At 36.8% G+C, this 16,870-nt stretch overlaps 1 protein-coding gene across 22 annotated transcripts in view; it reads left to right on the top strand.

Annotated features, from left to right (window-relative positions):
* The window catches only part of TRIP12 (thyroid hormone receptor interactor 12), a 134,245-nt gene that overhangs the window by 105,262 nt on the left and 12,113 nt on the right, over positions 1–16,870 (top strand). For 15 of the 22 annotated variants that reach the window (XM_024563805.4, XM_024563821.3, XM_024563818.3 and 12 more), the window contains 13 exons: positions 213–313; positions 507–678; positions 1,983–2,124; positions 2,939–3,130; positions 4,936–5,087; positions 6,237–6,409; positions 6,779–6,852; positions 6,934–7,133; positions 7,974–8,101; positions 9,450–9,601; positions 10,280–10,422; positions 11,480–11,636; positions 12,958–13,056. In XM_024563805.4, coding sequence (XP_024419573.1) covers positions 213–313; positions 507–678; positions 1,983–2,124; positions 2,939–3,130; positions 4,936–5,087; positions 6,237–6,409; positions 6,779–6,852; positions 6,934–7,133; positions 7,974–8,101; positions 9,450–9,601; positions 10,280–10,422; positions 11,480–11,636; positions 12,958–13,056 — 1,885 coding nt within the window. The remainder of the gene's footprint in view (positions 1–212; positions 314–506; positions 679–1,982; positions 2,125–2,938; positions 3,131–4,935; positions 5,088–6,236; positions 6,410–6,778; positions 6,853–6,933; positions 7,134–7,973; positions 8,102–9,449; positions 9,602–10,279; positions 10,423–11,479; positions 11,637–12,957; positions 13,057–16,870) is intronic. The other 7 variants (XM_024563820.3, XM_024563819.3, XM_024563816.3 and 4 more) reach the window with 1 other exon arrangement.

Here is a 16,870-nt window from a genome sequence, read left to right as displayed (position 1 = left end):
ACAGCTAGCTCTTCTGAACTAATTATTTTCTGTGTCTGTATGCCTCTAGAATGTGACAGGTGCAGTTGGCATTTAAAGAATCATAAATGAAAGATAACCTGTTATGGCAATTTTTATAACTTCCTGTTTCTGCCATTTTAGCTTGCTTTTCAATGAGTGAATAATAAATCGTGGTAATTGCTAAACTTATCCCATATTTTCCCATGTGATAGTCGATTAAGTGATGTTCTAAAGAGAAAACGACTGCCAAAACGAGGGCCAAGAAGGCCAAAGTATTCACCTCCAAGAGATGATGACAAAGTAGACAATCAAGGTAATTTCTTGGGTGGGGAGATAGAGGGGAAATGATAGCAGTTAAAGATAAATACTTCATTGAAACTGCTGATAGTTTGAAGTCTCCTGAATACCCAGTTCTTTTGGCTAATTAATGGGAATCTTAAAATTCAGTTGGTTTTTTATCAGTTATTCTAAGGTGATTTAACTGTCATTCTCTCTTCTTTTCATAGCTAAAAGCCCCACTACTACTCAGTCACCTAAATCTTCTTTCCTGGCAAGCTTGAATCCAAAAACATGGGGAAGGTTAAGTGCACAGTCCAACAGCAGCATTGAACCAACACGAACTGCAGGAGTTAGTGGCCTTGCCAGGGCCGCCTCAAAGGACACCATATCCAATAACAGGTGAAGTGGGGAAGATCTATCTGTGTTCTATCCTTAGATTAGAAAGTACCACATTTATTGTATGGAGATGAAACTCAGACCTTTAGTGTATGCTCAGACATGGCAAAGTTCAAGGATGTAGTAGATTCTGGATTTTTTTTTTTTTTTTAATCCTCACCCAAGTATGTTTTCATTGATTTTTAGAGAGAGAGGAAAAAAACGATGTGAGAGAGAAACATCGATTGGTTGTTTCTTGTATGCACCCCGACAAGGGATCTAACCTGCAATCTTTTAGTGTACAGGATAAAACTCCAGCCAATAGCCATCTGGCCAGGGCAGATTCTCAAAATTTAAACCCTGTGTCTGGATTTGTCTGGAGTTCCAGTCTTACATTTTAAAACTTGTTTTGACATCTAGCTGCTGGGAGTCATGTATGTTCAAACCCAAACAAATTACGTTCCCCACAGACACTATTCCTCAGTTATGTTCTAGACATGGAAAACTGACATTTTCACACTTGTACACACATACCCTTTTGTGATACCATTCCTCTCCATTTTACAATGGAACTTAAGGGTTTTAGAGTAGAGACCTTTTTTAGGAACTTAGAAAACTACCAGCTAACCTGTTTTGCATCAATTTATGGCTTTTAAAAATTATTTCTTAAAAGTCCTTGAGAATTGTTTTTTGGCTCTGGATATAGCGTACCAACAAAGATTACTTCCTCTGTAATAGGATAAGCAAGTTAAAAATACCAAATGTCATGGGGTGGGGGGGGCTCTTTTTTTTTTTGTTTGGTTGGTTGCTGGGTTTTCTGAATTTCAGAAAGTAAAAATTATAGAGCAAATATATTTCTGAAGCCATCTGTATTTGTATTTTAGATAGCCAGGTCTCAGTTGTAGTTAAATCGTGCACATAACAGGTACTTGTTTCTGGTCTATAGTTCTTTCTTTTAGCTCTCCAGGAAGCACAAGTAAAGGACAGTGCTGATATGTCTACCTTAGAAAATGGTCATGTAAAATCACCTTCAGCTGAATGCCTAGGACACTACTTCCTTGTAAAGTACCAAAAAGTTAGAACTTTTGTTTACCTTTCATGCAATGACCTGAGATGTATTTTAAGCACATGTGCATTTCTCTAGGTTCATCTCAGCCCATTTTCAAGCTGAAACTTAATTTGGTTAATATGGAGTCTGAATTTATTAGTCTAGAAACATTGGCCAAAAAAAGATTTTTATATGTAGCAGTTATTTGCCTTTGATAAGTTATAATTGAAACCCTTCTGTTCACACTGAGACTTTAATACCTACTTTTTCCTTGTTGCAGAGAAAAAATTAAAGGTTGGATTAAGGAGCAGGCACATAAATTTGTTGAGCGTTATTTCAGTTCTGAGAATATGGATGGAAGCAACCCTGCACTGAATGTCCTTCAGAGACTTTGTGCTGCAACTGAACAACTCAACCTCCAGGTATCATATCCAATGCATCTTTCTGGCCCTTTTAAAGTATCTTCCGGCACTCCATCTTGCTGTTTTATCCTTGATGCAGCTTTCTACAGATTTAACTCTTATAGGTAGATTTTTTTTAGCTAGATTATGTGCTTCTAGCACTGACGTTTCTTTAACTTGTCCCATTACTTTTGTGCTTTATTATTTTATTATGTAATGTACTAGAAATCTCACGTTTGACTTTCTTTCCTTAACATTCCATATTCCTTAACAAATGAAAAGGCTTCAGAAATGTCTCTCAAACACACCTGGAAGTCCTCTTTAGCTATAGGTATTAGAGTTGATAGGACCTTCTCTACCTGGGTTCTAATAGTAGTTGGATAGGAGAGGGTGGAGGTTTATTAAGCCTTTTACATTTCATCTAATTCTTCATCTTTTTACGTTTTTGAGCAATTTGAGCAGTACATGTTTTTCAAGTAATTGTCCAGTTCATTCAGATTTTAACTATTGATTTAAAGCTGTACCTTGTATTCTTTATCTTTTCATTCTGATACTATAACTCTTTACTTCTTAATTTTTATTCTCATTGGTTGAATGGTAAAGATTTTCCTTTATGTTAGTATGAGCACAGGTTTTTTTGTTAATGAAATATTTCACATTTTGTGAATGTGTGTTTAAGATCATATTTTCTAGGGATCTACCAAGAATAAACCACGCCCCTCCCTTTGTAAAAAATGTATTGTGAATGCATTCAGTGTCATTTGGTGGAATATAAATTGTACATTCAGTAAGGGCTGTTGAAATTAATATAGAAATACTGTTTCTAACCCTTCAGGTGGATGGTGGAGCTGAGTGCCTTGTAGAAATCCGTAGCATAGTCTCAGAGTCAGATGTTTCATCATTTGAAATCCAACATAGTGGATTTGTGAAGCAGCTGTTGCTGTATTTGACTTCTAAAAGTGAAAAGGATGCTGTGACCAGAGATATCAGGCTAAAGAGATTTCTTCATGTATTTTTTTCTTCTCCAGTAAGTTACTAGTAATACTTGTGTGTCTTACTGTAAGAATTATTGTTTACTAATATGTAGCTTTTTATCCCAGTAGTAATTTCCAGTAAGTTTTGGTGAAGATACTGAGTCAAGTTTCTAGCTTGCTTATACACAGTTGGATTCCTTGGCCTTTTTTATATACATAAAGTAAACAGTAAAACAAAATGGCAATTTAATGACGTCAGTGCCAAAGTTTCTGCGATCAATGTGTCTTGAGTCTTTGTTTTTTCTTCAAGACAGCCGTGTGTGTGTGTAAAGACAGTTGACATGGTGTAGCTATATAGTAAGATAGAATAGACATATATATTTTTCACTTTTTATGAAAACATAGCAGATGATTCTTGACTTAGAATGGGGTTACATTTTAAGTTGAAAATCTCTTAAGTCAAAAATGTATTTTGCCCTGGCTAGTGTGGCTCAGTGGATTGAGTGCTGGCCTGGGAACCGAACCATTGTTGGTTCAGTTCCCAGTGAGGGCCCATGCCTGGGTTGTGGGCCAGGTCCCCAGTAGAGGCACTCAAGAAGCAACCACACGTTGATGTTTCTCTTCCTCTCTCTCTCTCTCTCTCCCCTCCCCTCTCTCTAAAAATAAATAAATAAAAATCTTTTTTTTTTTAATGTATTTTAATACATTATAGCTTCATCTACTGAACATCATAGTTGGGCCTAGCCTACCTTAAATGTGCTCAGAACACAATATCCCCAAAACACTGGCAATATAGTACACTATGCCGGGTACATTGTTGACCCCTGTGATGGAGCTGGGCCGTGGCTGGCTGTCACTGCCCAGCATCATGAGAGAGAATACCACTGTTGGCCACTCTGGAAAAAGATAAAAATTCAAAGCATAGTTTCTACTGAATGCGTATCACTCTTGCACCATCGTAAAGTTCAAAAAATGTTAAGTCACACCATCTTAATTTGAAGACTGTCTATACCAATAATTCCATTCAGAAGTGCTTAATCACATTTACAGTGTGGATTACAAGGCCAGAATTCAGAGTAGTTCCCCTTTCTTTACCTTCAGTGGCTGAAAGCAAGAGAATAACTACTCTTGGAAACTTGATTTTGCACTACATTAAGACAAGCCATCTCAAGGGAATTGCTCCCTGGCTCATCTGTGGAGTAGGGCCAAGGATAACTCACCTCCTGTATGTTAGTGAAATTACTTCACCATTACTTTCCAGTGTTTGTGGACATTTGAGTATTGCATATATTATTTTAATTTGTGGGGCTACCTGGAACACAGTTATTTGTTAGCAAGGCATTCGATGTGTAGCAATATTGGATGTAGTATTCTCTTATACTTAAGATTATATACGTGTCATCTTTTACCTGAAAGTCCTTGGAGCTTTATGGGTTTCACGAGTTTTCAACATAATACATAAACCATATATTATTTAATATCCTCAGTAGGTTCTAAATATCACTCCATACACATTAAATATTTTTGCAGTAAAACACACAGATATTTCTACTAAATAAAGGCACATAAAAACTGTACACATAGCATCATGTCTGTCCGAGTCAGGTTTTGCCACCAAATGAGCTATGTTTTTGAGCCTTTGGACTTAGGAATTACGAATAAGGAACTGTTGACCTGTACAAGGGAGTGTCTTTATTGAAATAATTTATTTGGAAACATTGTTCCAATGAATTCATCAAAACAGATAAAAGAGATTAGATGATTTCCTCTTGTAAAACTGCCTATTAAAGTTTCTTATTGAGGAGTGTTTCATTTTCAAGAGGCCTGGTTTAACCTATTGGTTTATTTATAACTTTAGCTTCCTGGAGAAGAGCCCATGGGAAGAGTAGAACCAGTGGGTAATGCACCTTTGTTGGCATTAGTTCACAAGATGAACAACTGCCTCAGCCAGATGGAACAGTTTCCAGTCAAAGTGCATGACTTCCCCAGTGGAAATGGGACAGGAGGCAGGTAAGGATCATTTCCTGAGGTGTCTCTTGCCGTTGGAATGTGCTTCATTAATCTTGTTGAGCTAAAGTGGCAAAAGAGGTCTGGTAACGACTCCATCTGCCTGAAAAACTGTTAGCTTTAATGACTGAAAAAATCCAGTGACTCTTGGCAACTTGTAATGTTTTCCTTGAATTGACATACTTCAATATATAAAGCGCTTCAAGAATTTTGTGGTTATGGAAAATAAAATTACATTCTGTGCAGTAATGTGATTTCATGTGTATGCAAGTGCTTATAACTTGTTTTGGGTGTTTATTTTGAGGTTTTGCTGTTTTATAAAAGTTTGTATTTTTTCAGTAGTACAGTAGTTTTATAGGACTTGTGAGGTGTTAATAGAACAAATTCATTTTAAGAGTTAATTGTTATGTTTTACGTAAAGTTATAAGCTTCGTAGAATATTTTGACTAGAAGCCTAGAAAATAAGTTAGTTTTTAAAATCAGTTTAGTTTTAAAATACACAATTTTGGTTGAATTAAACAATACACATCATTGAGTAGATAAAGTGATTGGTGTGGACTAGGTTTTTTTCTACTTTGAAATTTAATGTAAACTGTGGTTATTCAATTTTGATCATTATACTGTACTGGAATATTTTATAAAATAAGGGGACATACTCAATTATGCTGAGAAAACTGAAGCTTTTAATTTTTGTCCAAGTTTATATTAATGGGGATGTTTATGTATGTATGTATCAGTATAATGGAATATTCTTTCCTATACCCCATTTGCATGCTTTGTGGAGTGTTACGGAGAACCGTATTTCAAGCTTGTCTGTGTCTTGTCTTGTCGGCACTCCTCTGAAATGAGCAGTTAAATGTCCTACTAGGTTTAGACTAGTGTAGCTGTTAATCTGCTTCGTTCAAAAGAACACAGCGAAGTTTATAGACCTAAAACTTAAGATTTGTGTACCAATAATAATAATAATTTTTTAAGTAATATTGTAATAGAGATTATTTTATGTTATTTTATAATTTTTACTAAATTAATTGAATTGCTGGGAAGTGCTTACTTTGTGTCTTAAGAAAAATACAGAGTTTGTATTATCTTTTATTTGAATTTATGTTGATTTTAAAAATAGTAAAATAACTTTTTTTCACAAATTATCTTGAGCTTTTCTCTTAACAGAGGATCACAGGCTTTAAAATTTTTCAACACACACCAGTTAAAATGCCAGTTACAGAGACATCCAGACTGTGCAAATGTGAAGCAGTGGAAGGGTGGACCTGTCAAGATTGATCCCTTGGCTTTGGTACAAGCTATCGAGAGATACCTTGTAGTTAGAGGTACTCTTCATTGTTTATGTTGTGTGTTTGTATGCACAATTGGGATGGAATTATATTAAGGAGCATGAATTATTTCCCTGCTTATTGCTGTTTCTGGTAAAACCTAGCATCACGAACTGTGTTCCCGTCACTTATTTTATACGTAGTATCTAGAATAACATAGTAGGGGTTGACTGCTTACTTGGGTGATGAGTTCATTTTTCTTGTTGTATAGCGGAAATGACATTTTGTATTTGATGCTTTTCTTATGTCTTTGTGCTTTGTAGGTCAAAGTGGTTTTCTAAGACTATGTTAGTTTAAACAGTATATATGGCTTTTCTTTGCCATGTAAATTCTTCGCTAAGTTTAACAGCCTTCTTGGGTTCTTAGGTTATGGAAGAGTAAGAGAAGATGATGAAGACAGTGATGATGATGGGTCCGATGAGGAAATAGATGAGTCTCTGGTAAGGTACTGTTCCTACCTTGTTGTCATGTATATTGTTCAGGGCCTATAGCTTAAATAGATTTTGTTTTGCTCTATTCAGGCTGCTCAGTTCTTAAATTCAGGAAATGTAAGACACAGGCTACAATTTTACATTGGAGAACATTTGCTACCGTATAACATGACTGTGTATCAGGCAGTACGGCAGTTCAGTATACAGGCTGAAGATGAAAGGGAGTCCACAGATGATGAGAGCAATCCCCTAGGAAGAGCTGGTATTTGGACGAAGACTCATACAATATGGTAAATCTCAAAATTATTTCGTCGTGTTTTTTACCAACTTTGACACTATTCATATGTTTTGGAATTTATACTAATGGCCGACTTGCATAAGGAGAGGCAATCCTAAATCCTGCATTTCTTTATTAAAAACCACTTCAAATATTTTATCTTGTGTGTGAGCATGCATGTGTGTACCTGTGTTTTTTTTCTTTCCTCATTAAGCCTACGTGTAGAAAACATATCTTGGGTATAATTATAGTTTATATCTACTTTTCTAGATTCATTTCGAGTCTTTTTTACTTTTTTAAAGGTTTTATTATTTATTTTTAGACAGAGGAAGGGAGGGAGAAGGAGAGAAACATCAGTATGTGGTTGTCCCTCATGCACCCCCTACTGGGGACCTGGCCAACAACCCAGGCATGTGCCCTGACTGGGCATTGAACCAGCAACCTTTTGGTTTCCAGGCCCATGCTCAATCCACTGAGCCACACCAGCAAGGGGTCATTTCAGGTCTTCAAATAAGATAAAAATACCTTCATAAGATGTTGTGTCTTTAGGTATTAGGGATTTTGGCATCTCCATGTCCTCAGAAGCTTTTGGATGCAACTTCCTGCCTGGTTTGCTTACATTAAAAGAGACCCATCTTCTCAGAGCCACCCCTCTAGTGTCCCTAGTGGTCCCTCCCAGGATGTCTTCTCTTCTAGGAAGCAGTGCTATTGGTAACTTTCTGAATCTATAAGTAGGGGAAGAGAGGATAGATCTCAAGAGAGTTCTCTGATGTCTGTGGTTTGCACTTTGGCGTGGTAGAATAATTTACAGTTTTAAAATCTGCTTTTGGTTTACCTACACTCCTGTAACTAGGTACAAACCTGTGAGAGAGGATGAAGAAAGTAATAAAGATTGTGTTGGTGGTAAAAGAGGAAGAGCCCAAACAGCTCCAACAAAAACTTCTCCCAGAAATGCAAAAAAGCATGATGAGTTATGGCATGGTAAGTTGATTCATGAAGGGAAAAACTGATTCCTGTGGGCCAGTAACTTCCTGTCTTTGTGGCTTTAAAGGATTGAGTTATTTGTATCTGGTAGTATAATCTTTGAGTAAAATTTAGAAAAAAATGAAATAACTACTAACATTTGACTGCTTTTAATTGAACCATTGACTTTAATGCCTAGAAAATGAAAAATTAAGTATCTGCAAAATTAAGTTTGGAAAGAAAATTGGAAAAACTCATTCTTTTCGTGAAGAACCCATGTTTGTATGAAGGCTAAAACAAATTCATTAACAGACACATTCACTAAAGAAGAGACTGGTCATTGGCAGGTTGGCCCTTAATTTTTATAGCCATTCATTATGGTAGTATAATCTAATAATGCAGAAGAAATAAAAAAAAATTGCCAGGTAATGACCAAAGAGTATACTAGTATCTCCCACATGACTTTTTTTCTTGGCAGTATTTTCTTCTAGTCTAGTTTTGCTGGTCCCGTTCTTCTCTTTTGTATCACGGTAGTAGTGCCTTAGCATTTGTCTGCGTTGTTATTCCATGGGGCGGTCCCTCTCAGGGATTTCCAAACACTGGTGTCAGTTGATGACATTTTCTCTGGTCCACAGAAATAAGGGCATTGTAGCAATTTTTTCTCATAAGCCAAGTTTGTTCTTTTTAAAAGGGTCTTTATTTTGAAATGTTTGTATGTTTTTGTTTTTAAAAATTGCCCTTTCTTTTATACAATGATAGTGTTGAAATTTTTTAATTCCTTTGCTCAATAAAAGTAAATGGCAACAGTTTCAATGCCTCACGTATTTTTATTTTTATGCTACTACTTGGTGAACTCTTATGAACAAAGTCACAATTCCTGCTTGGAAATTATCAAAGTCTATCCTTCCTAAGTCTTGGATTAAGTAACCAAATCTCTTTTTATCAGATTTACAATTTAGAAATATTTGTCTGTTGTATGTGGCTGTTTTAAGCTGGTATAAAGTACACAGGAAATTTCTATAGCAGTGAATTTAAAGTTAAACGTTTTGTTTTTATTCCTCTCTGGCTATTTTGTTGTTTGCTGTTATTTCTGGTATAAAGGAGAAATGCAAATGAGTCAATTGTTCCCCTTTATAATGTTTATTTGGGTATGGAAGGGAAAGTATAAATTTCATAAGCCTAGATGAGTTATGTATAAGATAAAAAAGAAATGTTCAGGCTATCAGTACTCTACTAATTAAGATACCAAGCGTTAAATCTTAACAATTTATAGGTACTGTTTTAGGTGTGATAGGTTGATACTGGCTCCATTGGCTTGGCATTTCTAGCTTTGGTCAACACATAACTTTGATCTTTTGCCTTCTAGATGGAGTGTGCCCATCAGTATCAAATCCTTTAGAAGTTTACCTCATACCCATGCCACCTGAAAATATAACTTTTGAAGACCCATCGTTAGATGTGATTCTTCTTTTAAGAGTTTTACATGCCATCAGTCGATACTGGTATTACTTGTATGATGTGAGTAATGTTGAAGTTTTCTGTGATGTGTTATTCATTTCGTGTTATCTCATAGTTTCTGTCCAGTGGCTTTTATGAATTTCCTGTTGTTCTACTAGAAACAGAAACAGTGACTCAGTTAAATGAAGGTATCTTGGCCCAGTGAAGTACAATGTACTCATCAGAGGAAACTTCTCCACTTTTCTTCCTGGCCTAGTTTTTGGATTCATTCTCTTGGCAGGCTTATAAAATATTCTCTAGCTATAAATTTATTTTTTGAAGCTATACCATAAAATTGAACATAATTTTTATTATAGTTAAAATTCTTTAGGTGCATTAAACCCAGAGTTCATTTATCTAAGGTATATATAAAGTAAAGAATTGGGTGAAAGTTGACTGTGGTCTTTGATATTTATATAATGTAGTTAACAATAAAGGCATTGACCTCACATGAGTCATTAGCTCCCATGTTAGTGATTGAGCCCAGTACCTGTGGCAAGTGGGAGTTGGGGTGTTAACAGCTGTGCATTGTAGAAATTGTCATTTGGGTTGGGTCACACTAATGAGAAGCGTTATATTGTATTTTGGAAACCAGGTGAAATCTAGGCACTTTCTCTATATATTTGGGGATAAAGGAAGAGATAGTGAATGTAATCCTAATGTTTTACTACAGGTAGAATTTTTTTTAACATTTTACAGAATGCAATGTGCAAGGAGATTATTCCAACTAGTGAATTTAATAACAGTAAGTTGACAGCAAAAGCCAATAGACAGCTTCAAGATCCTTTAGTAATCATGACAGGAAACATCCCAACGTGGCTCACTGAACTAGGAAAAACCTGGTAAGACTGTAACTTCTGTAATGGTGGCTTTGGGAGTGTTCTTGTTGTGTTGGTCTTCAATATTTTGTTAGAAAAACATAGTGTTTAGTGAACCTATTTAAATGTGTTTTGTAACATTGTCATATTTGATCACACCTTGCTTAATAGTGTAGCTTTAGCATCACACAGACTAGGCAAGCTGGGGCCAGTGCTAGATCTACTTGATTGTATATGTCTGTCTATATGAAATAGGAAAGTACACAAGGATATTCGACTGAGGAGATTCAAATCCTCTGTCAAAATCAGATTCCAAAAGTGGAGTTGAGTCATCTCTGAGACTGCTTGGGTCCAGACCTGTATATTCTTGGAGACTGTAGAACTGCCCTGGTAAATTCAGTAGCCATTAGCCACATGTAGCTGTTTATATCTAGATTTATTAAAATTAAATAAAATTAGAAATTGAGTTTTTTAGTCACACTAGCCACATGGCTACCTGTGTTGGACACAAACAGATAATGAACATTCAGGTCATCACAGGAAGTGCTCTTGGCAGCTCTGTGTCAAGAACTACCAAAATCATACATCAAGAGTAGTAGAACATATGTTAGTTACTACAGGGTTTGTTCTTTGAAAAATAGCAGCTGCCTTTTTTATCTCTGAATGACTTAGAAATACCAAAGCTAAGAGGAAAATCATAGACCAGTGAAGCCAGGACTTGTGTATATGTGGAATGGGGGTAGGTTGGTAGCCCTGTGCAGTGGTGATCAGATGTTAAAATTTAACTTTCACTAGTCATGTCCTACTTCCTAAAGGTCTTTGGGTGATCTTGGATAGACCTGATTTCACATGTAGAATTTTAATGGATGAATTTCAGATTTCATAGTGAAAGGCTACATTATTACTTATCATTTATAAATTTTGTGTAAGAATTATGAAGATGCTTCAAAATTAGTTTGCCTAGACCTTTTTGTTGGTTATATTTATAATCTGTATCATATCAAAAGTTGTTTCGAATTTAGGGTTTTTTTATGGTTTCTGATTCTAATTTAGATAATAAACATATCACATCTTTTTACAGCCCGTTTTTCTTCCCTTTTGATACCCGGCAAATGCTTTTTTATGTAACTGCATTTGATCGGGACCGAGCAATGCAAAGATTACTTGATACCAACCCAGAAATCAACCAGTCTGATTCTCAAGATAGCAGAGTTGCACCTAGATTGGATAGAAAAAAAGTAAGTTTCTCCCCCAAAATTTTAAAGATGAATCAAACTGAGCTTTTCTAAAATAATGGGAAAACTAAAAGTGTGATGCATCAAATCATGCCTACTGGCTTAGAGGCCTTAGTTACAGTCATCTCTTTGCTGATCTTTTTTTTATCATCTTTTAGCTATATTTTCCCACCAGTCCCTTGGAACTGAGCTATCTGTGATTCTTCTTCATTCTCTAGAGTTCTTTTTCCCAATTTCATAAATACTTTCTACAATTCTTTTTTATCTTTTAGTTTTCGTAACTTGTGCCAGGAAAAAACCTTGTCTTTTCTTGCTGAGGCTTCCTTTCTTTCTAATTTAGCTACTCAAGCTATAGCCTCCCTTTATAATTGATCCCTTATGCAGTAGGTGGAATTAATCAGATCTACTTAGTTCCCTTAGCAAATAACTCTTAATTAGAAGAGACTGAAACAAATCCTTGATATATTTCATGACTTACAGATCAGTTAGCCCTTGTGTTGCTGACTTCATCTTCCTGTGCTTATCATCTAGGCTCCACATTTGTAGCCCTGAAACACACAACTCTAAGCCATTTCCATCTGAGACCCAGTCCTACACTTCTGCCACTATGCTACCTTTAACTTATGACTTCCTGTTCTGCCTGTTTCTTGCTCCAGATTCTTATTCAAGTTTGTCTTCTCAAAACCTCTTTTCCATAAGTTCCATAAGAGCCATTAGTAATGACAGAAAAAAGTAGTGGAAGGAATGAGAAGCAAAACAAAACTAAAAATATTATACTTAAAAACAAAAACAAAAAAACCTTGCTATCTTGATCTATGTCATTAGGATTCCATAAACAATGGTGTTGGTAGAATGGGAGATCTCTCCAGACCTTTCTCATTCCCATGCATCTCCTTAGATGTTTGCAGTAGCGCTTGTAGGATCTCTGCAGGTCAGAGCCAGCAGGTTTCCAGCTCACCTGTCACCTCCATTCCTATTTCTTCATCATTTACCTATAAGTGTACCCAGAGAGATTCCATGAAGCTGCAGCCCTGAATTGCTTTGAAAACCTTTGGAAAAGTTTCAGAAATTCTTCCTTCTTGAATTTTCTGAACTTGTCATGAGCTCAAGATAGTTACACTTAAATCTAGCTTTTCTTCATGTACGCCAGGATGCTGTCAATTTTTGTAGTGATGCAGCTACTTCTTAACCTTTTGTGAGGTATGCTTTTTAAAAGAAGTAATTTTTTAACAATTTTTATTTATTTATTTTTTTGTACTTCAAGAAATGCAGCCTATTTATTAATATGAACTTCATTTCCTCACTTCTGTACTTTATTTTGTAGCGTACTGTGAACAGAGAGGAGCTGCTGAAACAAGCTGAGTCTGTGATGCAGGATCTTGGCAGCTCAAGGGCCATGTTAGAAATCCAGTATGAAAATGAGGTAAGCTTTTGAGACTATGGACAGTTTTTAGTGTGATTTGTGCCCTTGATAAATTAGAGTGTCTTGGTCCTAGGACAATTGGGAATTACCTAAAATCTGGAGATTTGTTCTAAGTTCTGTTTTAAAAATTTTTTTATTTATTTACTTTTAGAAAGGGGGGAAGGAAGGGAGAGAGGGAGAGAAACAATTGATGTCTGAGAGGCATCCAGTGTTTGATCGGATGCCTCTCACATACCCCCAACCAGGGACCTGGTGGACAGCACAGGCATGTGCTCCGACAAGGAATTGAACCGGCAACTCTTCAGTTTTCAGGCTGGCGCTCAATCTGCTGAGCCATACCAGCCCGGGCAGTTCTCCATTTTTTGAGGTTAAGTTGTATAATTAATATATTTTTCCTGGAACAAGAACAAATGTTTGGAATCTTTAGTTGATACATCAAAAACATCCTTTTACTTTTTCTTTCAAAATGTTTGAATTGCATTTGTAAAAACTAGGTTTACTGAGATAAAATTTACATTTAGTAAATGCACACTTTCAAGATGTACAGTTGTAAGAGTTGACTTTTGTAATGTCATCTGTGAAAAAGTTTTACTTCTTTTTTTAAATCTTTGTCTTTTATTTCTTTTGAGATGCTTTTAAACAACTAGGACAGTACCCCAAAATAATCAAATGATGATTTTCTGTATATTTTAACTCTGAAGTACTGAGTCTCAGGAATACTTTCCCTCCCTTTTGCTTAATTTCTTAAGAGTTTTTGGACTTCTGAAACTCTTACGGATGTAAGAGTTTCTGGGTTTTACGGATGTAAAATTGTCAAACCTTCCCTTGTACTGATTATGTATTTATAATAGCCAATAACTCTGCCCCTCAGCTTTCTTACCTATAAAATGTAGGCTGTAGAACAACCTCAACAATTGTGACTAGGTCTGTATTATGAAGCATTAGAATAGTGCCTGGCTCATGGTAAGTACTGTATAGATTTTAATAGTCTGTAGTTATACAAGCAATTTTAATTATGACTTTGATTTTTTTCCTCATTAAGACTTGGAAAAGTTAAGAGTATTCAGTCATCAAATTAAAATTTTAAGTAGTCGTGTACTGGGGAGTATGCGGCCCTCCTGGGATCCAGACATAGTTCCTGCATTCAAAGTATTACAGCGTGGTTGGGGAGACACAGGACAGAGGTACAAACTAGTGTGACAAATGAGTGGTATAGGTACCAAGTGAAGGAGGCTTTTCAGGCAAGGAACACTGTCTCAGGAATGTGTGGAGAAGGCTTTGAAGAGAAGTACGCTGTTGAGTTACATCCTAATGGAAAGGGGAGAAGGGAGAGTTAAGGGACAAAAGAATGTGGCTTGAGCAAAGGATCTGCCTTGGTAATGAATGGCAGAAGGGAGAAACTGCTCTGGAATTGACAGAGGGAGAGGAGTTAGAATGGAGGCCTTGACTGCCATAATAAGAAATTTGGATCTTCTTTAGATCCTACCTTCATCATGCCTCTTACTTAGAGGACACAGTCCTTAATATGTTTACATGCCCAAATTTCTTACTCATAAAACTGCAAGACCTTTACTCTAGGTTACTTATCTGCTTACTTTATTTAAACAAGGCTTCCACTTTTTTACACCAGCACTTTTTTTTTTTTTTTTTTTTTTTTTTGCCAGGTATGTCTTCTCTCTTATTCTTTATGGGTCTGTTCAAATTGCATGTTACTTGTTGGGTTTTACCTATTGACTATGTAAAAGATTCCAGGAGCCAACTTTACTGGGGAAGAGAGAGATTGGGAGGAGTGTTCCTTTTACCCCAAGGTCAGGGGGAGGGGGGTCCAAAAAAAAAAATCCTTGGAATTCTGGAGGGTGGCCCCTGTAGTACCAGCTTCCCCCAGAACACTAGGTAAGTTGTTCTAGGAACCTATCAGGATCAGTGTACCAGCTGGTGGTGTTGTGAGAGGCTGCATTTGGCTTCATTGAATTTTTTTGAAGGCTCTTTCAACATATTTACCCATTTCATGATGGGTGATTTATGAGCACACCTGCCTACACCTTGCTGAGTATTCAGCACTTTTTGACCAAAAGGGGTGTGACCCCCATGCCTCACCCTCCCTATTCACCCAGTCTTGCCCCAAGCGACTTTTTTTGTTTCTCCGTATGAAAAGAAATCCTCAAAGGGAAACATTTTGCCCATGTAGAAGAGATGAAACAAAAAAATAGCAGAAGCACTAAAAGACATCAAAATCAACAAGTTCAAAAAACCCATCTCAATAGATGCATTGCATCAAATGCAGAGTAGTTTGAAAGGGACTGAAGTTTAAACTTGTAAGAATAAATACACAATTTTTTATAAATAAATTCCTGGGTTTTTTGGATTCCTCCCCTTTTATATGAAATGGACCTGAGGCTGTAAATCAAATTCAACCACACAAAGCAGCTGGTGGCCATCAGCAAGACTCTCTAACAACTGTAGAGGAGTCCTAATCCAAAAATGTAAGATCAGAATGGGTTTTATCTTGAACAGGGATATAAGTGGTAAGGTGGGGAAGAACTAAACCTGTCTCTGGACTTAGGAAGTCCACCCAAGCCCTATGGGTTGGCGCTGTAAATGACCCAGCCTTCTGGGATGGTGGAAGATTAGGACATGGACTGTGGAGCCTCGTGTTGCCACTTACTGGCTGTGTAACATTGGGCAGGTTATATAAATTCCTCAATCATAGCTCAACAGGGTATGATAAATAAAGCTACCTCTCATATGGTTAGAATAATTAAATAAGTAAAATGCCTGGAATATTGTCACATGCTAAATGCCAAGTATGTAAGTTTGAAAGAAAAAGACTTCAGAAGTTTTAAGTAAGGCAAGTTGTCAGTTTTTTGTTTTCCTCTATTTTGTTTCTAGTGCTTTATACTTTGTCTTCCTTTAAAAAGCAACTGAAGCAAAGCCAAAGTACCTACCTTCTTAATGGAGTGGCTGAGTGAAATGAAGATCCCTGAAAAGATCTGGTTGATCTGCAGTGCAGGGCTGCTGGCTGGCCCAAGATAGGGGTGAATTGCCAGAGTATATATGAGGTGGTCTTTCCACTCTTACAGAGACTTGCTATGACAAAAGTGTTTGTGGTGATACCCATGTCATTTAATAATCTAAGTTGTCTGTTTTACCTGTAGAAATAACAGTATTTGGATGAAGGAGGTAGACTGATCTGATCTGTGATTTCTCCTTAGCCTAGAGTAATTATCCTAAAGGGAGAAATAACTGACTTTAAAGCACCATCTGGTGGATACCAGATATTAATGCAGTTTTATTCTTTTTCTCTTTGCTTCTCTCTCTTTCCCCTCCTTCCTCTCTTCTAATGCCCGGGGTTGAGTGGAGAACAAATTATACAGAGTCCCTGCAGTCAGGGAGCTTTTCTTTTAGTTTGGGGAGTTGATAAACACACACTCATGAGATGAAGGAAAACAACAAGATGGAGCATGATGGGGAGGGGATAGGATGGTCTAAGGTGACATTTGAGCAGAGGTGAGTCATTAACTCTGGGAGGAGGGTATCTCTAGGAAAATAACAAGACAAGTGAAAGCCTGAGGCAGATATTCCTGCCTGTCGACAGAGGACTGCCTGGATGTAGGAGTCGGGGAGGGAGGACGGGTCACGTAGGACATGTGGACAGTTTTTCCAACCTGAGCTTTCACTTTGAGTGAGATGGGAAGCCTCAGAGGGTGTGGAGGAATGAAATGAAGTTAGGTTTTGTAAGGTTCTCTCTTAGCACTGTGAGAATAGGCTGAGATGCCAAGATTGCTAGTACAGAGACCAGATAAGAGAGGTTGGT

This window comes from Desmodus rotundus, chromosome 2 (genome assembly GCF_022682495.2).
Source record: "Desmodus rotundus isolate HL8 chromosome 2, HLdesRot8A.1, whole genome shotgun sequence".
Lineage (NCBI taxonomy): Eukaryota > Metazoa > Chordata > Mammalia > Chiroptera > Phyllostomidae > Desmodus > Desmodus rotundus.
Note: the sequence above shows the minus strand (reverse complement) of the source record. Positions and strands in the feature narration are given on the sequence as shown.